The sequence below is a fragment of the Crinia signifera genome, chromosome 4, assembly GCF_055691185.1.
Source record: "Crinia signifera chromosome 4, ASM5569118v1, whole genome shotgun sequence".
Taxonomy (NCBI): domain Eukaryota; kingdom Metazoa; phylum Chordata; class Amphibia; order Anura; family Myobatrachidae; genus Crinia; species Crinia signifera.
In genome coordinates, this window is record NC_139220.1 from 12,461,573 (window position 1) to 12,487,087 (window position 25,515).

General features: G+C 47.5%; 1 protein-coding gene across 1 annotated transcript; it reads left to right on the forward strand.

Annotated features, from left to right (window-relative positions):
- The first annotated feature begins 210 nt into the window (after positions 1–210).
- Positions 211–14,109, forward strand: LOC146073726 (E3 ubiquitin/ISG15 ligase TRIM25-like). The gene is made up of 2 exons (XM_083181125.1): positions 211–394; positions 12,497–14,109. The coding sequence occupies exon 2, from the start codon at positions 12,499–12,501 to the stop codon at positions 13,270–13,272; it is 774 nt and encodes a 257-aa protein (XP_083037251.1). The 5' UTR covers positions 211–394; positions 12,497–12,498; the 3' UTR covers positions 13,273–14,109.
- The last annotated feature ends 11,406 nt before the right edge of the window (positions 14,110–25,515 follow it).

A 25,515-nucleotide genomic window follows, 5' to 3' on the forward strand; every position in this document is an offset into this window, starting at 1 on the left:
GCAGCCGTGTGTAGATTAAGAATGCTGCCCCAGCAGGAATGTCCCTAGGCTCGCAGGACACAGGGGCGGCAGTGGAGCGCAGGTAGCGTCCAGCCTCAGCAATACAACAGTCCAGAGCAGTAGAGAACCGGGGAACAGGAAGACTGGAAAAGCGAGGTGGGCGGATACCTCGGCGACAGTGGCCGGAAGTGACGCGTTTCATCTCCGTGGCAACCGGTGACTTCCTCAAAATGTCTTTACTGTCGCGACTATGAGCCTGTCTGCTTGCCGTACCAAGGGACATTCCTGCTGGGGCGGGGCAGTATTCCTCTACACGTGACACGGCTGCCGACATTTTATTGACCGCATCACGTGATAGCAGGGTCCTCTGCATTCCTCCCTCCATACAGGATAGGTGGGTAACTGGGTATAAAAATGACTACTGAGCCATTACTAAGTGCCTGTTCTTCAGTATTACGTGTACGGCTACACTAACACTGGACCGCACTAACATCGGACCGCAGCACCAATACCATCACCTGTCATACTGCTTCTAAGCTCACTGACCTGAGGAGGAACTACTGCTACAGCTACACTAACACAGTACAGCACTAACATCTCTGCATCAGCCATACCTCCCAACATGATCCTCTCCAGGAGGGACACATTGCTCTGTTTCTGGACTTCCCTCTTAATGTATGATTGCTAGCTGTGTGGAAACACCTTTCTTATCCATTTACCTGTTTAAAACAGGTGATGGCAATCACACATTACCAGGGAAGTCAAGAAACAGAGCATTGTGTCCCTCCTGGAGAGGGTCATGTTGGGAGGTATGCATACCTCCCAACTTCTTGGCTGCTGGAATAGGGACACACTCGCGCGTGCCTCGGAAAGGGGGCGGGGCTTATGCAAATTAGCACAGCCCCATTTTCGGCCGAGAATAGACGCTGTGCGCATGCGCACAGTGTCTATTCAATCAGCTTGGGGGGGCTCCCAACTGCCACCCCCCGCAGCGGGACAATGCCAGCCGCGATTGGGACAGCGGGACAGGACCCGAAAATCTGGACTGTCCCGCTGAAATTGTGACACTTGGGTGGTATGGGTATGCATCACCAGTGGCGTAACTATAATTTGAGCGCGCCCCCCCCCCCCCCATAATAAAGCAGCTCTTGCCTAGGAACTACGACTCCCAGCAGCATGCCCCGTAGGTTCTTCCCAGAATCCCAGGTAGAGATGGGCAAAACGGGTCAGTAACGAGAGCTGGGATCCAGCAGATCATCCTGTGAAAAGATCCGTGTCTTTTAGGCGGATCGACGGTTCACTTTGAAAGAAGGGGTAATTTGAAAATAACGAAGCATAATTTGTTTTACAATCATTTATTGCCATTTCTTTTACTTTTTAAAAAAAAAAAAACAGTGAGCTGAACAAATAAGAACATACTTAACCGAGTAAAACACTGATCGATGGCTGGGTGTAGAATCGCCATCGATGGCGTCTGCACCGATTGCCATCCATAGCAGCAGCAGCCTTGTTATTCTTTCTTTCACTTGCAGTCACAGCACTGTACTCAGCAGAGGCGTAACTAATATTGTGGCACCACCCCCCCCCCCCGCCAAAAAATTACCTTACCCCTCCGCATGCCGCCGCCGGCCCCGCATTCAGTCCGGCACCGCAGATAGCGTCCGGGCTCCGTCTCCTGCAGTAATGAAAAATGACACGACAAAATGGCTGCCCCCGTACAGCAGACAGTTTTTTTAGGGATGTTAGAGGAGGCAGCGGCCTCCTCTAGCATCCTTAAAAACTGTCTGCTATTAGGGGGCAGCCATTTTGTCGTGTCATTTTTCATTACTGCAGGAGACGGAGCCCGGAGGCTATCTGCGGTGCCGGACTGAATGCGGTGGCGGCGGCATGCGGAGGGGTAAGGGGGGGTCTGACCAGAGTGCCCGGGCACCGGGGGCGCCGCGCTGGCGCTTGCTCCCCCAAGCAGCCACGGTGGCTGCCTTACGGTAGCTACGCCTCTGGTACTCAGTCTCCTGAGTTTGTACATCTCAGCTGCCACAGGTGGCAGTGCTGAGCTCAGGCAAATGCATTGTAATGAAAAACGAAACTGAAAGTAAAAGAATGGCGGTTCACCTTTTAGGGTTCGGCGGCTCCCTCAGTCCGTTCAAAAGATCCACTTCGTTCACGAAGGAACCATCTCTATTCCCAGGTGCAAGCCACTGGACAGGAATGACTTGTGCTGCAAGGGATGAATGCAGGGGTCAGTACAATTCCTATTGTATAGCCCCGCCGAGCTGGTCCCCTATTTTGCTCTCCAGCAGCACTAATAGTGATCGCGCTTGCGGGCAGGGGGTCCCTGTGGCGTATGTTCGAACAGTGGCGGGCAGTAGTTCCCATCCGCTGCAGGGACCCCGCCACTGAGCTAACATACGCTGCAGGGACCCCCTGCCTGCAAGCGCGATCATTCCCTTCCAGGGGGTGGGCGTTTGAAATACCTTCTGGGTTGGGGGGGGAACGACGACCGTGCATATCTAATGACAGCAGTAAATATTTCATTAAATATTAACTGCAGTGGGTCCGCTCATTAGATATGCACAGAGCGGACCACTATTTGCTGGGTCCTAAATACCGTTTCAGAATCGTTCAGACCGCAAAAAAACGGGTCTGAAACAGGTAGGACCCTGCTTTTTTACCATTTCCAAAAACCGTTTTTTGGGGGGGAAACGGTAAAATCACTCTGGACCTTTCAGACCACACAGATTACCGTTTTAAAATGGTTAAAAATTGGCAAAATACCGTTTTTATGTGCGGTCTGAAAGGGGCAAAACCCTTGTAGCTCCAGACCAGAACCCCTGCATATAATTGCATTTCCAGGCTGTTGCTATCTTATGCATTCCAACTGGACATTTTTGAGCGGATTATCATTTAGTTAACCTTAGGGTTCTTTGGCTGGGACGCCAGCCTTATTAACCCATTTGGGGCATCACTTATGTGGACGGCTCTCTGTGCAAATCAACCCCTATAAATATGATGAGGCTGAAGTTAGCTTCCTATTCAGGACATTCACTTATGCAAGGGTTAATGAGTCTTGGGCCACACATTTGATGCCTGTGACACCCCAACATATGGGGTGTCTGCCCCCCCATGCAGTCTACGGTCGCTACGGATGCTACTATTTTCCACATGAGGGAGTGGCCTCACCCTCCTGCATTGGTAACTCCATCCTCACTACCACGGCTGGCTGATCTGTCGGCGCCCCTGGAGGTTGTAAGCATGTAAAAAACAAAAAACTTTGCACAACATTAGATAGGTTTGTAAAATATAATGATTTCACCCCAAAAAATGACCAATACTGCTTTTATACCAATATCCTGTCTTGGGGTGTAGATTATTAGATAGGCAGTCAATAGGTGTACCCCAATAGGTCAACCTGCAATAGGTGGACAGAGCCATGCAGAAATCACAGCAGCGGCTGTGTGTTCTTTTAGCTAATTATCTACTTTCTTATCAACCCAGAATTCGTGGGTTTTTGAAAAGGGGTGGGGCTAATCCCTGGGGGCAGGGCTTAATCGCATGCCGGGCAGTGTATTATATTCAATTTCAAACAATTTTGGTCTGTCAGCTGACAGTTCTTTTTATCTGTAGCGGAGCTGGGGTGAGCGCAGGGAGCAAGCAGCGGTACTTGTGTAGTTTCACGGTGGCAGTTACGTAGTTAGCATAGCGTCCCTGTCAGAATTAGCGTAGTGTTCCCGCGGCCAGAGTAGTCAGCGTCCCTGTCAGAATCAGTGTTCCCATGGCTCACTTAAGTAGTTAGTGTACTCAATAGAGCCTGTTCCCGAGGCCACTTAAGTAGTTAGTGTAGTCAGTCAGGTGTTCCTGTTAGTAGTGTTCCCGCTAGGCTGTTTTAGCGGGGCGCTGCGCCCTGCCCGATTTCTTATGGGCAAAATGCGCCCTGCCCCTCCAGCAGAGCCCCGCTAAAAGAGCCTGCTGCCTGATTTAATGGTGTGCCCGGGGATGCTCCAGGCACCGCAATCTCGGCGGCGCTAGGCTACCCCGGCAGCTCAGGGACTTCGGCGGGGCCAGGTCCGCCCCCTTGCACGACGGAGGAAGCCCGGGCACGCACGCTTTAGTGACGGAGGCGGCTCAGGACTGCCTACAACGATGACGTTGGCAGGCCCGGTCCGCCCCCATTGCGCTGCCCCCGTGCAGCAGAGCCCTGCCCCCAAAAACACTAGTCAGTATCAGCTTCGTGTTCCCGCCCGTTCGCGGGCTAGCTGGAGCTTATGTAGTTAGCGTAGTCAGTCAGCGTTACGCAGTTAGCGTAATCAGTCAGCTCTTAGTACATTGTGTGGGAACCATTGACCATTTTAACTTGCCTGACATGACAGGTGTGAATGTGTTCCACCCTCACTATCCACACCAGCCCGAAGCATGGCGAGCCCCACAAGGGGAGGCGGACTTGTTCATACCCGCACTATCCACGTCGGCATGGAGTTAATTTTATAAAGTGTAGCGAGTGCAGCGAGCCACCGAAACCAAAGCGTGGGAAACGCAGCGGAATACACGTCAAGTAATCCGCTGCGCTCCTCACCCTTCGGGCTCGTGGCTCGCTGCACTCTCCACACTTTATAAAATCAACTCCACGCCAACGCGGATAGTGGGGGTATGAACAAGTCAGGAGGACACTTACCGTGTCCCCTCGCGGGGCTCGCCACGCTTCGGGCTGGTGTGGATAGTGGGGGTTTCAAATGGAGGCATTTGCCAGTTTGTAACATCGAGCACAGGCAAATGCGTCCTTTATTGTGCATGAGACACACTTGCACACCACATCCCCCCTTTGTGCAGGAGACGCACGCTCTACCGAACCCCTAACCCTGTCGGCAGGGTTGCCGTACCCTGCCGCAATACTTACTGAGACGCACAAGCGTCTGAGACGCCTCTCCGCCGGCGGCCACATGATCCCCTCTCTGCCGGTGTCCGCCAGCGCAGGGGATCTGGCGGTTACCAGCACTGTGTGAGAGGTGCTCACTAGGCTTGCCGGGCACAGAGCTGTAGCTCCCGGGGACAGTACAGTGACTATGATAACTACGCAGGCAGGGGCGTAACTATAGCACCGCAGCCCCCGCGACCGCGGGGGGGGCGCTATGCATGTGCGGGCGCCGGGGGCTGCAGTGCTATAGTTACGTTACACCCCGCCGCCCGCCGCACCATCCCCAGTCTTTACCTGTGCAGGTGGGGGGGACGCTGCGAGGCGGCTGGGGGGACGGACGCTGCGGGGGACACAGCTGCGGCAATTACTTACAGCTGAGCCGGGCAGGGGGAGCCGGGAGCTGTCTGTACTGAAGAAGAAAAAAAAAGCCCATACAATGAATGGGCAGCCTGTGATTGGCTGCTGAGTGCTCTCTAAGCCAATTGCTGACTGGCTGAGAGAGCGCTCAGCCAATCACAGGCTGCCGATTCATTGTATGGGCTTTTTTTTTCTCCTTACGTACTGACACAGTGACAGCTCCCGGCTCCCCCTGCCCGGCTCAGCTGTAAGTAATTGCCGCCTCTGTGTCCCCCGCAGCGTCCGTCCCCTCAGCCGCCTCGCAGCGTCCCCCCCACCTGCATTGACGGCTACCTGGGGGAGCGGCAGGGGGGGGGGGGCGGAGGGGCGGGTGAGTGGCTGGGCGCCCTCCCTTTAACGGCGTAACGGTTTAAAATGTAGTTACGCCACTGTACGCAGGGCTGCCGCGGAGACTCTATGCTTACTACTCTAGGCAGCCATTGGGCTACGCTGATAACGTAGCTTCAAACGTAGCGTAGTATGCCGCCGTAAAACTACACCAGTACTGAAGCAGCTGCCTGTATGTGGTGCTGTGTATGTAATGCTGAGTTGCCTGTAAGTGGTGCTGTGTATATAATACTGAGTTGCCTGTAGGTGGTGCTGTGTATGTAATGCTGAGTTGCCTGTAGGTGGTGCTGTGTATGTAATGCAAAATTACCTGTAGAAGGTGCTGTGTATGTAATGTTGAGTTGCATGTAGGTGGTGCTGTGTATGTAATACTGAGTTGCCTGTAGGTGGTGCTGTGTATGTAATGCTGAGTTGCCTGTAGGTGGCGCTGTGTATGTAATGCTGAGTTGCATGTAGGTGGTTCTGTGTATGTAGTGCTGAGTTGCATGTAGGTGGTGTTGTGTATGTTGTGCTGAGTTGCATGTAGGTGGCACTGTGTATGTAATGCTGAGTTGCATGTAGGTGGTTCTGTGTTTGTAATACTGAGTTACATGTAGATGGCGCTGTGCATGTAATGCTGAGTTTCATGTAGGTGGCGCTGTGTATGTAATGCTGAGTTGCATGTAGGTGGTGCTGTGTATGTAAAGCTGAGTTTCATGTAGGTGGTTCTGTGTATGTAAAGCTGAGTTGCATGTAGATGGTGCTGTGTATGTAAATGCAGCTGCCTGTTGGTGGTGCTGTGTATGTAATGTTGAGTTGCATGTAGGTGGTGCTGTGTATGTAATGCTGAGTTTCCTGTAGGTGGTGCTGTGTATGAAATGCTGAGTTTCCTGTAGGTGGTGCTGTGTATGTGAAGGCAGCTGCCTGTATGTGGTGCTGTGTATGTAATGCTGAGTTGCCTGTAGGTGGTGCTGTGTATATAATACTGAGTTGCCTGTAGGTGGTGCTGTGTATGTAATGCTGAGTTGCCTGTAGGTGGCGCTGTGTATGTAATGCAGAGTTACCTGTAGAAGGTGCTGTGTATGTAATGCTGAGTTGCATGTAGGTGGTACTGTGTATGTAATGCTGAGTTGCATGTAGGTAGCACTGTGTATGTAATGCTGAGTTGCATGTAGGTGGTTCTGTGTTTGTAATACTGAGTTGCATGTAGATGGCGCTGTGCATGTAATGCTGAGTTTCATGTAGGTGGCGCTGTGTATGTAATGCTGAGTTGCATGTAGGTGGTGCTGTGTATGTAAAGCTGAGTTGCATGTAGGTGGTTCTGTGTATGTAAAGCTGAGTTGCATGTAGGTGGTGCTGTGTATGTAAATGCAGCTGCCTGTTGGTGGTGCTGTGTATGTAATGTTGAGTTGCATGTAGGTGGTGCTGTGTATGTAATGCTGAGTTTCCTGTAGGTGGTGCTGTGTATGTAATGCTGAGTTTCCTGTAGGTGGTGCTGTGTATGTGAAGGCAGCTGCCTGTAGGTGGTGATGTGTATGTAATGCTGAGTTGCCTGTAGGTGGCACTGTGTATGTAAAGCTGAGTTGCCTGTAGGTGGTGCTGTGTATGTAATGCTGAGTTGCCTGTAGGTGGCGCTGTGTATGTAAATGCAGCTGCCTGTAGGTGGTGCTGTGTATGTAATGCTGAGTTGCCTGTAGGTGGTGCTGTGTATGTAATGCTGAGTTGCCTGTAGGTGGTGCTGTGTATGTATTGCTGAGTTGCATGTAGGTGGTGCTGTGTATGTAGTGCTGAGTTGCATGTAGGTGGTGTTGTGTATGTTGTGCTGAGTTGCATGTAGGTGGCACTGTGTATGTAATGCTGAGTTGCATGTAGGTGGTTCTGTGTTTGTAATACTGAGTTACATGTAGATGGCGCTGTGCATGTAATGCTGAGTTTCATGTAGGTGGCGCTGTGTATGTAATGCTGAGTTGCATGTAGGTGGTGCTGTGTATGTAAAGCTGAGTTTCATGTAGGTGGTTCTGTGTATGTAAAGCTGAGTTGCATGTAGATGGTGCTGTGTATGTAAATGCAGCTGCCTGTTGGTGGTGCTGTGTATGTAATGTTGAGTTGCATGTAGGTGGTGCTGTGTATGTAATGCTGAGTTTCCTGTAGGTGGTGCTGTGTATGAAATGCTGAGTTTCCTGTAGGTGGTGCTGTGTATGTGAAGGCAGCTGCCTGTATGTTGTGCTGTGTATGTAATGCTGAGTTGCCTGTAAGTGGTGCTGTGTATATAATACTGAGTTGCCTGTAGGTGGTGCTGTGTATGTAATGCTGAGTTGCCTGTAGGTGGCGCTGTGTATGTAATGCAGAGTTACCTGTAGAAGGTGCTGTGTATGTAATGCTGAGTTGCATGTAGGTGGTACTGTGTATGTAATGCTGAGTTGCATGTAGGTAGCACTGTGTATGTAATGCTGAGTTGCATGTAGGTGGTTCTGTGTTTGTAATACTGAGTTTCATGTAGATGGCGCTGTGCATGTAATGCTGAGTTTCATGTAGGTGGCGCTGTGTATGTAATGCTGAGTTGCATGTAGGTGGTGCTGTGTATGTAAAGCTGAGTTGCATGTAGGTGGTTCTGTGTATGTAAAGCTGAGTTGCATGTAGGTGGTGCTGTGTATGTAAATGCAGCTGCCTGTTGGTGGTGCTGTGTATGTAATGTTGAGTTGCATGTAGGTGGTGCTGTGTATGTAATGCTGAGTTTCCTGTAGGTGGTGCTGTGTATGTAATGCTGAGTTTCCTGTAGGTGGTGCTGTGTATGTGAAGGCAGCTGCCTGTAGGTGGTGCTGTGTATGTAATGCTGAGTTGCATGTATGTGGTGCTGTGTATGTAATGCTGAGTTGCATGTAGGTGGTTCTGTGTATGTAAAGCTGAGTTGCCTGTAGGTGGTGCTGTGTTTGTAAATGCAGCTGCCTGTAGGTGGTGATGTGTATGTAAAGCTGAGTTGCCTGTAGGTGGTGCTGTGTATGTAATGCTGAGTTGCCTGTAGGTGGTGCTGTGTATGTAATGCTGAGTTGCATGTAGGTGGCGCTGCAGTGCGCAGCTCCTTGGCTCTCAGGCAGCAGCTCTTCTGTCTCTACACCACACGAGGCTGCCTGAGAGGTGGAGATTCTGCTGGAATGGACGGGTGACTGAGGCTGACTCTCCAGGTCTGTGTCCCTTGTTGTGGGTGCCCGGAGGCATGTGCAGGGGGGTGAGGAGTGTTGGGACCATTACTGGATACCTACATTACTTGTCTTGGCAGCTGCTGAGGGGGGGGGGGGGGAGTGATATCTATGATTGCTGTGAGTGGGAGTATTTGCTTTAGTAATTGTGTTTGGAAGTATGCTATGTGTATACTTTGTGTGTGTGTGTATCTATGTGTGTGTCTATATAGCTTGTGTATGATTATAAACTATAAATAGTATTCAAACATATATAAAGTCCCCACAGTGAGAGATCCTTCCTAAGGGTGTTCATGTAGATTTCCTCCACCTTAGTATATAATAGATGTCATACCAGGACTCACATGAATTAAAATAAAGGGAAACACATCAAGGTATCTTTTAACTTTTGGCCCAAACTCATACCCCAACTCACACTGTATCCAGTGGGACTCTACGGGCAGTATTCAATGAGCCGGACACTGTGGGGGAGAAGGAGGGCTCCCGGGGACACAAGCAGCAGCAGCAGCTGCCCCCCGGGAGAGCTGACAGGGGACTGGGGTAGGGAACTGCTTGCACTGCTCCCGCTCCTGTATATGTAATGATCAGGAGCAGTGTGAAGTGAATATATGAATATCTAATGAGCGGCTCCCGGACCCCTGCTGGCTGTTATGTGTAAAAAAAAAAAAATGAAATATACAGACATTCCTCACTTAACGACTGGGTTTCGTTCCTACGACTCGGTTGTTAAACAAATTGGTTGTTAAACGAACGTGTATAAAAAATACATAATACAAGTACAATACACTATTAAACAAAGAAAAGTCATACGCCTCCTATTCTCTGACATGCGGAGATGCTGCAAAACGTGTGCAGCACAGGTCACTAACCAGTCTGGGCAGGTCGTACGTACAAATGGTGCTGACCGACATGATTTTTGAGAGGCCGGTATTAATGAGCGAAGAAACAATCACTGTTCTGTTCCTCATTAATATTCACTGCATCGCATTGTGCAGCCCAGCCAATCACAAGACCTCTCTTGCGACACCCGGGAGAGCACAAACGGCCATACACACGATGTGCCCGATTTATTGCTCCTATTAACCCGCATTGGACAAATCACACAATATCGTGCAAGTGTGCACCCAGCTTAACAAATACATATTTATTTAATTTATCAATGTAGTATGGGGGTTATTCAGACCTGATCGCTGTTGTGAATACATTTCATTATCGACCAATCTTTTGTGGATTTATTTTACTTATTCTTGCACAAGATTAAACTTCCAGGGCCTACAGTAATTCAGACCTAATCACATGAAATTAGGCCACTAGTGCACTGTGAACAATGGAAACATCACTGGGTTGCGTGAAAATTGTAGATTTATACAAATATGGATTAACTAGGTGATTCATCGCACCCTACGGGCGCTCTTCACACCGTCGTAAGGGGCTGCACCCCCTTAATTTGTGAACATTTGTATATGAGAAAGATGGTTAGAATTGTATGACAGATGCCTGTATTGCAACTTGAGTTATAGGTGAAATGTGTTACATAGAGAGCATATGATGTGGATGGGGGTGTGTATTGTTTTGTTTAATTAAAAATTGGTTACAGAGAAAGATGTATATGGATAGTGTGGATGGTACAGTGACATTTGTGGGTGTGGGGGGGGCTGTGTGTGCATGTTGTTTAGGTGTGTGTGTGTGTGCAATAGTATAATAGGGTGTTTCTGAGTCAGCGGCTCCCCACTGGCGGAGGTCACAACACAGGAAAACAGGAGGCTGGGTAGTGATAGGGGTGTGTGGGCATAAGGGAGACTAAAGAGGAGGGTGGAAGATACTGTGCAGCTTCTGCCAGTGGGTGAGGGTCCAGTGTGGCAGTACAGGATGGTGGCCCTTAGTCAGTGTCTCCTCCTACTGGGTGGGAGTTAGGGTGCATGAGAGCAGGAGGCTGGGCTATGAGGCATGATAGGGGCATGTGGGCAAAACAGCGTCAGCGACTCCCCAGTGGTGGAAGTTACAGTTCAGGAGAGCAGGAAGCTGGGTAGTGATAGGGGTGTGTGAGTATACGGAGGACTAAAGAGGGGCTTAGGGGTGCCGTGAATTGCGGGAGGGGCTTAGGGGTGCCTTGAATCAAGGGAGGGGCGCGGGGGGTGCCGTGAATCAAGGGAGGGGGGGCGCAGGTGTCGGCGAATCGCGGGATAGGGCGGGGGTCCGCAAAGCGTGGGAGGGGGAGTGAATTGCGCAAGGGGGGGTTGCGATCGCAGGAGGAGGGGTGCGCGGGGGTCCGTGAATTGCGGGAGGGGGGGCACGGGGCGCGATGAATCACCTAGTTGGTTATATATTCTTGTAGAAGGATGGTAGGATGTTGCTGTCATTCAGAATGCATTTACATAAACAGTAATAGTAGCAGTAAAAGGTCTGACTTAAAACACCTACAGTAAAACAGAACAGGTGTTATATATTATACAAAGAATTGGTTGATGATGTCTAGGTTGACGTGCACATAGTTGTCACTGGAAAAAAATTGCCTCAAGAAAAAATCAACATAGAAAGGTCAACACATGTAAATGTTGACATAAGTGTGACACCTCATTGGTGTCCATGTCGACACATGAGAATGAATATGAAAACATAAAAAAAAAGAAAAATAAATCTTCAAAAACTCATGTCAACCTTTTTCATTGTCGACCATAGCCGTGCCAGTGTTTTGCATGTGCCATTTAATCCTGGGGGCACCGTGAACCGCAGGAGGGGGGGCCCGGGGGTTTGGCGCGAATCGTGGGAGGGGGGGTCGCGAGGTGCTGCGAATCGCAGGAGGGGGGTGTCACAGGGTGGGGCCGCGAATCACGGGAGTCACCGGGGATGCCGCGAATTGCGGGGGGTGTGCTGCAAATCGCGGGAGGGGGGTCGCGGGGGGTGCCGCGAATCGCCACAAGAAAAACTCAACACAGAAAGGTCAACACATGTAAATGTTGACATTAAGTGTGGCACTTCATTGGTGTCCATGTCGACACATGAGAATGAATATGAAAACATTGAAAAAGTGAAAAATAAATCTTGTCAACCTTTTTCATTGTCGACCATAGCCATGTCAGTGTTTTGCATGTGCCATTTAATCGTGGGGATGCCGTGAATGGGGGGGTGGGGGGGGGAGGTGCATACCTCCCGACATAACACATTGCTCTGTTTCTGGACTTTCTTCTTAATTTATGGATCACCATCACCTGTGGTTAAACACCTTTCTTATCAATTACCCTGTTTAAAACAGGTGATGACAATCATAAATTAAGATGGAAGTCCACAAACAGAAACATTCTGTCCCTCCTGGAGAGGGTCATGTTGGGAGGTATGGAGGTGTGGGGCGCTCACCTGGTGTGTCTGGTGAGTAGCTGTGTCTTTGCTGTGTAACATGGAGAGGCAGAGGGTGTCTGGCACTGTCTGTGGGCTCACTGGGCTGGTTCTCTGTCATGTGAGTCAGTCATGTGAGTCAGAGGCTCCACCCAGCGTTACAGCTCCAGACACACTTTGAGTGACAGATGTAGCCAAATATATGAGATCCCTGTGATCTTTAGTGTAACTGAGCCTGTAGCTGTAATCCGAGTGACCGCTCAGCCTGGCTTTGTGTGCAGATGGTTTCTGTATTTAAGGGACCGCCTCTTTCATCTCTCTCTCCTTACTGCAGAGATGGCGTTTGCTGCTCGGAGACCGGAGCTGGTCTGTTCCATCTGCCTGAGCATTTATACAGATCCTGTAACCCTGAGATGTGGCCACAACTTCTGCCGGGTCTGTATTGATCATGTGCTGGATACACAGGAGGGGGCTGGAGTTTATAGCTGTCCTCAGTGCAGAGCAGAGTGTCAGGAGCGTCCTGCACTGATACGGAACATTCCTCTGTGTAACATAGTGGGGAGGTTCCTGTCTGCTCGGCCAGATCAGGAGGAGACCGGGATCTGCTGCACTTACTGTGTGGACTCTCCTGTACCTGCTGCTAAGTCCTGTCTGCTGTGTGAGGCTTCTCTGTGTGATAAACACTTGGGACTACAGAGCAAGTCAGCAGAACACGTCTTATGTGACCCCACCTCTGCCCTGGGGAACAGGAAATGCTCCGTCCATGAGAAGGTTCTGAAGTATTACTGCACTGAGGATGCTGCCTGTATCTGTGGGTCCTGCTTAGCTGGAGAACATCGGGGACACCGGAAGCAGATGTTGGATAAGGCCTTTAACAAGAAGAAGGAGAAGCTGATGAATGTTCTGCAGAAACTGACCACAAAGAGAGCGGAGACTGAGAAAAGAGTCCAGAGTCTGCAGGAGCGCAGGAGAGAGGATCAGGGAAAAGCAGCGGCTGTAACAGAAACAGACACTGCCCTGTTTAGAGACCTAAAGAGACAGCTGGAAGACCTGGAGAAGAGAGTCCTGAGTGAGATCTCCAGCGTGTTTCACTCTCAGTCTCTGATCTGATCCAGCAGCTGGAAATAAAGAAGGACGAGCTGTCCGGGAAGATGCGTCACATTGAGGAGCTGTGTAACATGTCTGACCCAGTGACTGTCTTACAGGAACCGGACACAGGGGACTTGTGTGACACTGAGGACACAGAGAGACATGATAACCAGGTCCAGGGTGCAGGAGATCTGGATGTGGGGCACATCTTGGGGATATTACACACATTATCTGATATAATAACAGGGATAAATACAGGGTATAGGCAGCCACCTACAGACCTATTGCTGGATGTAGCCTCAGCTGGTAATCATATAGAAGTATCAGGTGACAGGAAATCTGCAACCTGGGCAGATATGAGCCAGTATCACCCAAAAACTCCAGAGAGATTTCAGGTTCCTCAGGGGATAAGTACCAGTGGATTCTCCTCATGGCTACATTACTGGGAGGTGGATGTCATTAATACCCCTTTTACACCAAAAACCCTGGTCGGACCCTGGTCTTTGAACGCTGGAGTTTCCAGGGTCTGACCCTGCTTTATACCCCATTTACACAGCACTTAGAACTGGGTCGGACCTGGGTCTGCACCATTTACACTTAACCTGGGTCAGCCCTGCCTTTCCTTAAAAATGCTTGCTCGTTGCCAAGGGGGTATAAAATATATATTATATATATATATACATATATATATATATGTATATATATATATAATTTAATTTACTTGGGCAAGGTGGCACTCAATCACAGTTAGTAATGGAAGAGCGGTGCAAGGTCAAGATTTAGTTTTACAGCAACACTTATTCCTATCTAGGAAAAAAAACCAGCACTCACGATTTGGTGAAAAGAGAAAACGGTGTATTTCAACAGGTCATGTTGGTTATCAAGCTGTCTGCCGTCCCGACAGCTGTTTCGGCCGGCAGCATGCCAGCCTTCATCAGGGGTAATGAACGGGTATCCCTGCAGGATTTATATACACAAAGCAATTGACATAAATGGCGCCAATCCCGCCTCCAGCAAGCTCCGTCATGGAGCTGTCACTCAGCACCTCTAGCGAGGTGCGCGCGGCTGTTTAGTTGTCAGCCGGGGATGTGTGTGGGCTTGGCTAACAGAGGGAATCCTTCCGTGACGTCAGGGGATGCCCGCTGACAGACGCGCTAACAGCCGAGCTCTGTGATAGGAGGCACACGTGAGGGGTGTGTGAAGAGTGAGTACGGTCCGACTGCACAGGGATGACGGGCCGTCTGTAGAGATGTGCGTGACAGCTCCCTGTCAGCTACACTTGTAAAATAAACATAGCGATTGGTTCAAAGACACTGATGACATTATTACAGTGGAGGTTACCCACATTGATCTCATGGGCACCCGCTGACCCCACACCAAGTTCTGGTGCAGAGGTGATTTAAGAGTAGCTATAGATAGCTGAGACTGTTGACTATATCAGCGTATACAGTGTTTGGGTGCACTCAGGTACCGTACGTGAGATGCTACACAACAGCACGGCGGCATGTCGTGCTCATCCTCCGATCCCAAATATTAAGCTCCTTCATAACAGATATAAACAGGTATACTGTGATACCGTGTGTGGAGTAGAATACATTGTGATTATAGACAAAGTATTTACTCTAACAGTAAAAGTTACGGCACACGGCGGTGCAGGGGATTACAGGTACACTCAGGCACCGTGCGTGGTGTTATTACACTTCAGGGGTTTTGAGGTGTTAACACAGATTTAGATTGTGTCAGTCCCAGTGTTATCAAATGTCAGCAAGGCTATATGAAACAGCCCATCTTAAAGTCCTCGTTTAGTCCTTCAGGGGCCAAACAGTTCAAACGGTGGATCCACTGTAGTTCTCTTTGCAACAGTAGTTTATCACGGTCGCCGCCTCTGTGCAGGGGTGGTATATGGTCAATAGGTGAGCATTTCAGCTCACCTATTTTGTGTTGAAGTTCCTTAAAGTGTCTAGCAACCGGTAGTAGTTTCAAGTCCAGTTCACTAGTGCCTGGAGTCAGGCACTTTTTTATTGATGACCTGTGCTGGCTGATTCTCTCCTTAATCATCCGCGACGTCTTGCTGACGTAGACTAGGTCACAGGGGCAGATTAGAGCGTACACAATGTATTTGCTATTACAATCAATTTTGTGTCTAATCTTGTAAGTTTTCCCATCCTTAGGGTTGGTGAAGCGGTCTCCAATTTTCATGAATGGACAATTGGAGCATCCTGTGCACTTGTAGATACCATTCTTTTTGGATAGCCAGTTCTTGTTTGTGGTCTTGTTACGTGTGAAGTCTGTAACCACCAACATGTCTTTGAGGTTAGGACCTCTTCTGTAGGCAAAGCGAGGAGGAGTTGCAAGTACTGGTCCCAGAGTTGGATCGCTGGCAAGCAGGTGCCAGTGTTCCCGAATTTTGTCCTTAATGTGCTTGGAGGCCACAGTGTAGGTGCTGCAAAAATGTAGACGATTTAACTCATCTGGTGAGCGTTCCTTAGTTTGCAGTAAATCATCCCTCTTTAGTAGTAGCGCCTTCTGGTATGCCGCTTTGACATCATCGGGGTGGTACCCACGGTCCTTAAAGCGTTGTCCCATTTCCCTTAGTGCATGCTGTAGACTCTGGATCAGAATTGATCCTGCAGACTCTTACCATCTGCGAATATGGGAGTCCCCTTTTCAATGCAGTAGGGTGAAAACTTTCATTCTGTAGCAAAGTGTTTTTATCTGTTGCTTTGGAGTAGATTTGTGTTGATAGCATTAGGTCCTCGAGTTTGACCGTTACATCCAGAAAGTTAATTTGTTTATCGCTTAGATTCATGGTGAATCGGATGGTGCCGTCAATGGTGTTTAGATGATTGAAGAACTGCAGCAGCTTAGTCTCTCCTCCATTCCATAGTAGAAACAGGTCGTCTATATACCTTACGTAAAAGGCGACATGTTTGGAGAATTCTTCATTCTGGTAAATGTGTTGCTCCTCGTACGCTGCCATATAGAGGTTGGCGTATGCGGGGGCAATATTAGACCCCATGGCTGTGCCTTGTCTTTGTAGGTAGAACCTATTTTGAAATAGGAAATAGTTTTTATTTAGGATCACCTCCATTAAGAGTGAAAGGTATTCCGTTGGGGGACCGGTGTAAGCACTGCTTGTGGTAATAGCCTCTTTACACGCTTGCACACCCCCTTTGTGGGGGATATTTGTGTAAAGGCTTGCCACATCAAGGGTAACCAGCAAAGTCCCTGGCTGGATGTCTGTTAGTTGGTTCAGCTTTTTTAGGAAGTGTGTAGTGTCTTCAATGAAGCTGGATGTGCCCCTTACAACTGGCTGAAGGAAGTAGTCTACCAATTGAGACAGTGGTTGACATAGTGAGCCTCTTGCGCTGATTATTGGGCGTCCCGGTGGTGCTGTAAGTGATTTGTGCACTTTGGGGAGAGTGTAAAGGATGGGGATTTTGGGGTGTTTCTGGGTTAGAAATTCAGCTGTTTCTTTGTTTATATATCGATTAGTAAGTCCCAGTTGTATAATCCCATCGATTTCCTTCTTGTACCTCCAGGTGGGGTCGTGGTCAAGTGGAAGATAACAATCAGTCTGCATCAGTTGGTTTGTGGCTTCTTTCACGTAGTAATCAAAATCCATTAGCACTATTCCTCCTCCTTTATCTGAAGCCCTTATTACCAAGTCCTTGTCATCCTTGAGTGTTTTAATTGCCTGCAGTTCGTCAACAGACAAATTGCGGTAAGAAATTCTTTGCTTGGAGATAAATGGACAGGTATCCCTTTTCAAAACTCTTAAGAAAGTATTGACGGAGGCATTCTGCGTCGGAGGGTCAAAAGTACTGGGGTTTTTTGGAGTGCTGGTTTTGTTGCTGTATGGTGTCGCTGTCAGCGGCATGGGATTACGCTGGAAGAAGTCCTTTAGTCTTAACTGTCTCCCTAATTTCCACATATCCACCTGCCACTGGAAATCGTCCTGCAGTAGGGTTGGCACAAAGGATAATCCTCTTCCCAGGAGTGTTTCTTCTGAAGGTGTCAGGATATGCTTGGACAGGTTGAAGACTACCGAGCTGTATTGTGTCGCCGGTCCTGCTTTTTGCCTTTTTCTCCCACCTCTGCGGGTGGGTATTGCAGGTTTTTTGGCGGTCGTCTCTGTCTCTCACCTCGGGCTAGGTACTGCGGTCCTTGTTCAGAAGTGGTCGGGGCATCAGAGTCACTTGCAGATGTTTGTGATTGGCTGTCTATGTCAGTAAAATACGGTTGTTGTCTCCTGCCACCACCTCGTCTGAAGTTGGGTCGTGGTCTTCTTTCAACAGAAGACCACGACCCAACTTCAGACGAGGTGGTGGCAGGAGACAACAACCGTATTTTACTGACATAGACAGCCAATCACAAACATCTGCAAGTGACTCTGATGCCCCGACCACTTCTGAACAAGGACACTGTAATAATGTCATCAGTGTCTTTGAACCAATCGCTATGTTTATTTTACAAGTGTAGCTGACAGGGAGCTGTCACGCACATCTCTACAGACGGCCCGTCATCCCTGTGCAGTCGGACCGTACTCACTCTTCACACACCCCTCACGTGTGCCTCCTATCACAGAGCTCGGCTGTTAGCGCGTCTGTCAGCGGGCATCCCCTGACGTCACGGAAGGATTCCCTCTGTTAGCCAAGCCCACACACATCCCCGGCTGACAACTAAACAGCCGCGCGCACCTCGCTAGAGGTGCTGAGTGACAGCTCCATGACGGAGCTTGCTGGAGGCGGGATTGGCGCCATTTATGTCAATTGCTTTGTGTATATAAATCCTGCGGGGATACCCGTTCATTACCCCTGATGAAGGCTGGCATGCTGCCGGCCGAAACAGCTGTCGGGACGGCAGACAGCTTGATAACCAACATGACCTGTTGAAATACACAGTTTTCTCTTTTCACCAAATCGTGAGTGCTGTTTTTTTTTTCCTAGATAGGAATAAGTGTTGCTATATATATATATATATATATATTACTACTACTTGAATAACAGGGAGTAGATGGGGGAAGCTGTCCCCGGGTGCTGGGAGGAGGGGGGCCCTGCGGCTGCTGAGGGGCTGGGGGGGTACCTGTCAGCCTGAGGTCGGAGGGGGGTGTCTGCAGCTGCTGAGGGGAGGTGGGGGGTACCTGTCAGACTGAGGTCGATGTGCGCCGCCGCCGCTGTCCCCGGGTGCTCCCCCTGCAGCCGCAAAGTTCCTGCGGCGAATGTACAGTCAGTGCCGGGGGTCCCTCCAGCGCATGGGAACTAGTACTAGTTCCCATGCGCTGGAGGGACCGCTGACACTGACTGTCCATTCGCCGCAGGGACCGGCTGCCGGGGGGAGTTACAGCAGCAGCGGCGTACATTATCCCTCAGGCTGACCGGTACCCCCACCTCCCCTCATCAGCTGCAGACACCCCCCTCCTCCCAGCACCCGGGGACAGCAGCGGCGGCGCCGCACATCGACCTCAGGCTGACAGGTACCCCCTCCCGCAGCAGCTGGGCACAGCTTTCCCAGCGCTGCACGCTGTGGACCCGCTGCAGGTGCCTGGACCCGCAGCGGGACCATTTACACCAGCATTTACACAGGTCCTATCCGGGTTCTACCCAGGTCAGGACCTGGCTAGAGGACCCGTGTAAATGGACACGGATATACCATATTTACACCGCCGGTGATCCGGGTCTGACCCGCCGCTGACCCGGATTTTTCAGCGGTGTAAAAGGGGTATAAGTCAGAGCACTGGAGGGTGGGGATGTGTTATCCCAGTATAGACAAGAGCGGATCGCAGTCAGCCATTGGAAGTAATAACAAGTCCTGGTGTTTGTACAGGAGGGGGTATAACTATCGGTACTCAGTGATACATGACAGGACAGAGATCCAGGTAGCTGACAATATCCCATGTGACAGAGTGAGGATATACCTGGATTATGAGGCAGGACAGATTTCCTTTATGCTCTGTGTGACCCCATCAGACACTTACACACCTACACTGCCACCTTCACTGAGCCCCTCCTTGCTGCATTATGGGTAGGGGATGGTTGTATAACTATATATGGGGAAGTCAGAAGCTTGGCGTAATGACCATAAGAAATCTGCCCTGAGACTGGTGATCGGGAATCTGATTGGTGGAACAATCAACCAATACTATTAGTGTTCATTCTAGTAGTATCAGGAGCCGAGAAAGTCGGCTCCTGATTGGCCGCTAGGCGGCCAATAGAATCATTCTGAGGAGAGGAGCGGAAGATGAAACATCTCTGCGCCTCTCCAGTCCGTGAGCGGGTACCAGCCGGGAGCAGCGCGTCTGCCGGAGAAGATGCCGAGGTCGTCGCCGGGGACCAGGTGAGTAGGATTTCCTTCCTTAGGTACCCCTTTTGGACTACTTCGGATCCTGGACCCCGGAACCAGGACCAAGGCCCCGGAACCGGACTCTTCTGCCCTGGAGCCCCGGACCCAGGATCCAGGGACCGACCTACGGGCTCATGGTAGGTAAGTATCAGTATGTGTTTGTTATGTATGTATTAAACTTTTATTTTTCAGGGTGTCAGTGTGTTTTATTTAACTATTTTTTGTACTGTAGAACTACAAGTGCCAGCGGGCCCTTTAATGCCCCGCATGCTGGGACTTGTGGTTCTCCAAGTCCCAGCATGCGGGGTAGGCTTGCTGGGACTCATAGTTCTACAGTAGAAGACAATAGTTTTTATTCTTTTTTTTACACTTTGCATCAGCCCGATGCCCACCGCCCAGGGGCATCGGGGACAGCCCCGGACTTTCAGCATGGGCTGGTAAGTTCTGGAGGGGGGGATCCCTTCATTGGGGGGGTCCCCACTTCCCCAGGACCCCTGCCCATGCTGACCAGCCAAGTCGATAATGCTTTGGCCGCGGGACCTTATATAATAAGTGTCCCCCGGCTGTGGCATTACCCTGCTGGCTGGTTGGGTCTGGTGCTGGTTCTTAAAATACGGGGGACCCCTAGTCATTTTGTCCCCCGTATTTTGGGAACCAGCGCTGGACCTTGAGCCTGGTGCTGGTTTCATTAAATCAATGGAACCCCTATTTGTTTGTCCCTCTGATTTTATGATACAAGCACCGGCTTTTTGAGCCCGGGGCTGGTTATGCTTAGGAGGGGGACCGCACGCTGTTTTTTTTTTTTTTTTTTTTTTTTAACACAGCGCACTGAACTGAAAATGTGCCGATTTTCATGACTGAAAATCGCACAGGAGTCCACCCTGGAACGCCCCCTGCCTGGTTCACTCCTTCTGGAAAATTCCTTCTTTTTTTAAACAAAGACATCAAGAATAGTTATCTTATGGATAATTCAATGTTATTATAACAATGAACAATTTTACTGTAAAAAAAAAAATATATATATATATAAATACACCCAACACAAAAAAAAATAATAATAATAATAATAATAATGTATTAAATACATAAATAAATATAATATATACTGTCCCATCCAACCCTGTTCCTTAAAATGAGAAATATCATCAAGAAAGAATATTTTCCTAGTAAAGTCATATAGTTTTGTAACGAACGACTATTTGGCATCAGTGGCTGCAAATTTAAATAGACAGTTGGACATTAGAGCCAATCAGAATGTATCGGCATAAATTGAGTTAATCCATCGATGCCATACTTTATCATATTTAGACAATTTGCCCCTTAACATATATATTTTTCATGCTGTAAAGTAGAATTGACCAACATCTTCCATTCTTTAAATAATGGACCTGACTGTGCCATCCAAGCGCAAGCTATACAAACCTTTGCTAGGGCAGTCAGGTTAATGACATACATAGTATCATCCCTATAAAGTAATTCAGCATCCCCTGCACCTAACAAACATACCCTGGGGGTAAGATACTCCGACGGGATTCCTGTGACTATCAAAGCAGTCTTAATTTGTTTCCAAAATTTCTGAACTACAGGGCATACCCATATAAGGTGCCAAAAGCCACAATCCGCCCCTCTACATTTCGGACATTCAGCTGAATCTCTACCACCAAATTTGACCAAGCACTTTGGAGTCAAATATGTTTTATATAATATAAATAATTGAATCTGTTGAGTCCTAATTGAAGAAGTGGCAAGGGATGGAAATTCCCTAGCAGCATCCCATTCCATATCATTAAGGATACCCAGATCTGTCTCCCATCTTTGACGTTGAACCTGCATGGTATCTGTATGATATTCAGATATTAGGAAGGAATAGGCCACAGAAATACTCCTTTTCTCTCTCAAATTTAAAAGAAACTTTTTCAAAGGCGATGTAGCAATATTAGGGGGAGAATCTTCAAATTGAGCTTGTAGGGCATTTCTCAGTTGTAGATAATGACAAAAAAGTGTACTTGATAAATTAAATTCCGCCTGTAGTTGTTGGAATGTTTTCAAAATACCAGAATTATATAATTGACCTAATGTCTCAATTCCCCAAGGAGTCCAGACCTTGACACCAGAAATTTTCCTTAATTTTGGTAACCGACGGGAGTGCCAGAGAGGAGTGTCAGGGTCATAATCATAATATTTAAACAAGACTTGAATGTCTCGCCAAATTTTAAGGGCCTGTGTAAGAATAGGGGATCCTCTAATAGAGGTTTCACTACTCAAGAGTAATTGAAGCGGGGTTCTACCAGAAGCAGTATGCTTTATAAATGCCAAGGATCAGGTGATTCATCCTGTAACCATTGTCGAATATGTGTCATTTGCGAAGCGAAGTAATAAAATTTAAAGTGTGGTAAAGCTAGCCCCCCCCCCCCCCCCCTCTACTTTTGTTCTAGTTAGATTATCAAGCCTAATTCTTGGACGTTTGTTTGCCCAAATTAAAGAGGAGATCAAGCCATTCAGTTTACGGAAAAAACTAGTAGGAATATACATTGGAGAATGCTGGACCACATATAAAATTTTTGGTTGTACAACCATTTTAATTAGATTCACTCTGCCTGTTACTGTTAGAGGCAGTTTACCCCAAGTTTTTGTTTTGTCTTGAAGATATGAAAGAATCGGTAGAAGATTCAATTAAAGATAATCTTTGTAATTATTTGTTATATTAATTCCTAAATATTTAAACCGATCAGTCCAGCATAACGGTAATGACATTTTTGGCTCAGCTGGAGGACTACCTCTCAAAGGTATAATGAAGGATTTATTCCAATTAATTTCTAGTCCCGAAAATCTACCATAACTTTCCATAACCTTCAAAACCATGGGCATAACGGATTCATAATCCTGTAAGAAGAGTAAGAGATCATCTGCATATAATGCAATTGTATCCATCCTTTTACCAATCCGCAACCCCACAATATCTGGATGGGCTCTAAGTATACAAGCTAGAGGCTCAATTGCCAGAGCAAAAAGGGTTGGGGAAAGTGGACACCCTTGTCTAGTTCCTCTCTCTCGAGAGAGAGAAGGATGAGGATACAAAACCATTAACGGACAACCTTGCCGTAGGGGAAAAATATAATAGTTGTATCCATCTTAGATAATTAGGTCCAAAACCCATCGATCTCATGACCTCCCACAGATACATCCACTCAACAGAATCGAAAGCCTTTCTAGCATCAAGTGAAACAATAACTGAATGTGTTTCACTTTCATGCAAAGCCTGAAGATGCATATATAATTTCCTTAGATTTATACTAGTTGATCTACCTGGCATAAAGCCAGATTGATCTTGATGTACAATAGAAGAAATTACTGCATTCAATCATATAGCCAGCACCTTGGCCAGAATTTTTGCATCAGTTGGGATAAGGGATATTGGCCTATAAGAATCTGGGAATACAGGATCCTTTCCAGGTTTGGGAATTACAATGATAATCGCCTCTGACATTGAGTCAGGAAAAATATCATTAGCAAAAATACCATTGAATAATTTTAACAATCGTGGTGCATGTATTTCCAAATTACTCTTATATAATTCAATGGGGATGCCATCTGATCCAGGAGCCTTACCCCCAGGAAAAGATCCAATGGCCGCCTCAACTTCATCCACAGTAAATACAGCATCTAAACTTTCTCTAGCCTCATTTGATAGGACAGCAAGGTCTATCCCATTTAAATATAACTTCAGTTCCACCTTCGTATAGTTAATACGTGACTGATAAATATCTTTATAGAAAGATAAAAATATATTCACTATATCTGGTGTATTAGTGGCCACTGAACCTGATTTATCCATCAAGCGGGCTATTGTTGATGCAGGGCGGTCAGAGTGTACTAAATGTGCTAAATAGCTGCCCGTTCTGTCAGCATTTTGATAACTTCTATGTGAACTAAATACCATGCTTCGTAAGTTACGATCTTCCAAGTGTTTTAACCACGCGGCCCGTGCAGTTTCCCATAAAAGTTTGGAATCAGCCAAACCATCGTTTATATATTGAGCCTCTAGTCTACAGCTCTCTGTTTCGAGCTCAGTTCCCTTTGACCTGTATGCTAACTTAAGGGCAGCTATACGTTGAATAAGAGTACCCCTTAAATATGCCTTATAGCAATCCTAAACTGTTGCCTGAGAAGCAGAATCTTCATTATCTACAAAGTATCCATCCCATAATTTTTCAAGATCAGCAAGTGACCCTATTTGTGAAAGCCAAAAAGGATGAAGCTTCCAGTATGACTGACCTCTCTGACACTCCACGTCTACCACCAAAGACAAGGGGCAATGATCGGACACTACTCTGGCCTCATATTTTACTGCAACAACATTGGGTAGAAGTGCAGGTGACACTAGGGCTAGATCAATACGCAAAAAGGACTGGTAAGATGTAGAGAAACAAGAGTATTGGTGAACATTAGGATGTTTGTATCTCCACACATCAACCCATCCCAGATCATCAACATATTTGGCAAAGGGAGGCTTACTGCAGTTTGAGCCTATACCAGTATTTTTCCTCCATTTATCTATATTTGGGTCTAGTAAATTATTAAAATCGCCCATGCATATTACTGGGGTACTCGGATTTTGTGCAGTAAATGCTGCTGCCTTTTTAAGGACGTCATAGGAGAACGGAGGCGGTATATAAATGCCTAAAATAAAAAAGGGCTGAGAACAAATTTTACAATCAATAAAGACATATCTACCCAATTTGTCAGTTTTTACGGAGTTCAGGAGAAATTCTACAGATCTTTTGACCAGTACTGATACCCCTCTAGAATACGAAGTATGTGAAGCGTGATATGCCCAACCCACCCAGGACTTACGCAATGCTAACAATTTGTTCCCCTCTAAGTGTGTCTCAGTAAGACACACCACGTCGGAGCCATACTGTTTTATCAATTTAAAAATAAGGGATCTTTTTATCTTATTATTTGCACCTCTGACATTCCATGTTAAAAAATGAATGCGAGTCATTGATGCGAGAAAACACCACTGTGAAGCCACTCATCGTTCAAGGCATTTGGACTGGTAGGACTATCATGTAAACTAGCTAAATGATTCATGTTTAAAAAATAATATCCCAAAATAATAAAACCCATACCCCCCACCCCGTATACCATCCCCAACCTTGGCATACCTATATCCCGAACAGTCAACCTTATTGGATAAACTAATTCAAATTTAACCCGTTGGTGACAGCAAGAGGTGCCAGGATGCGTTTATACACCCAATTAACACCCCAATCTCCCACCACAGAGCCAAAGAGAGCAATGAATAATTAAAGTCACCAAAAACAAGGGGAACTCCCCGGTCACCCAAAAAATAATTAATATTAAACCTACAAGTATGCTTATTTTCTGAAAACTTCTTAACCCTTTACCGCCGCAGCCTGTTTTTGCCTTCCTGACAGAGCCCTTTTTTTCAAATCTGACATGTATCACTTTATGTGGGGATAACTTTTTATTGCTTTTACTTATCCCAGTGATTTTGAGATTGTTTTCTCGTGACACATTGTACTTTAAGTTAGTGGTAAATTTTGGTCGATACAGTCTGTTTTTTTTTTGTGAAAAATACCAAAATGTCGTAAAAAAATTGAACATTTTGCAATTTGCAAAATGTTAAATTTTCTGCTTGTGAGACAAATAATCATACCACTCAAAATAGTTAATAACTAACAAAGACCATATGTCTACTTTATTTTACCATCATTATTTCAACCTCCTTTTAATTTTTTTGGACACTAGGGGGCAGCAGAGACAAAATTATACACAGAACACAGAAAACGCTGCAATTGGCTGTTCACATTTGAACAGCCAATCGCAGCGATCGCCGATGGGGGGGGCATCGCTGCCCCCCCTGGGCTACGAGGGAAGATGTCTGCTGTCAGGGAC

Excerpts from the sequence above, each read along its gene's own strand:
- LOC146073726 (XM_083181125.1), top strand. The coding sequence starts at position 12,499 with ATGGCGTTTGCTGCTCGGAGACCGGAGCTGGTCTGTTCCATCTGCCTG.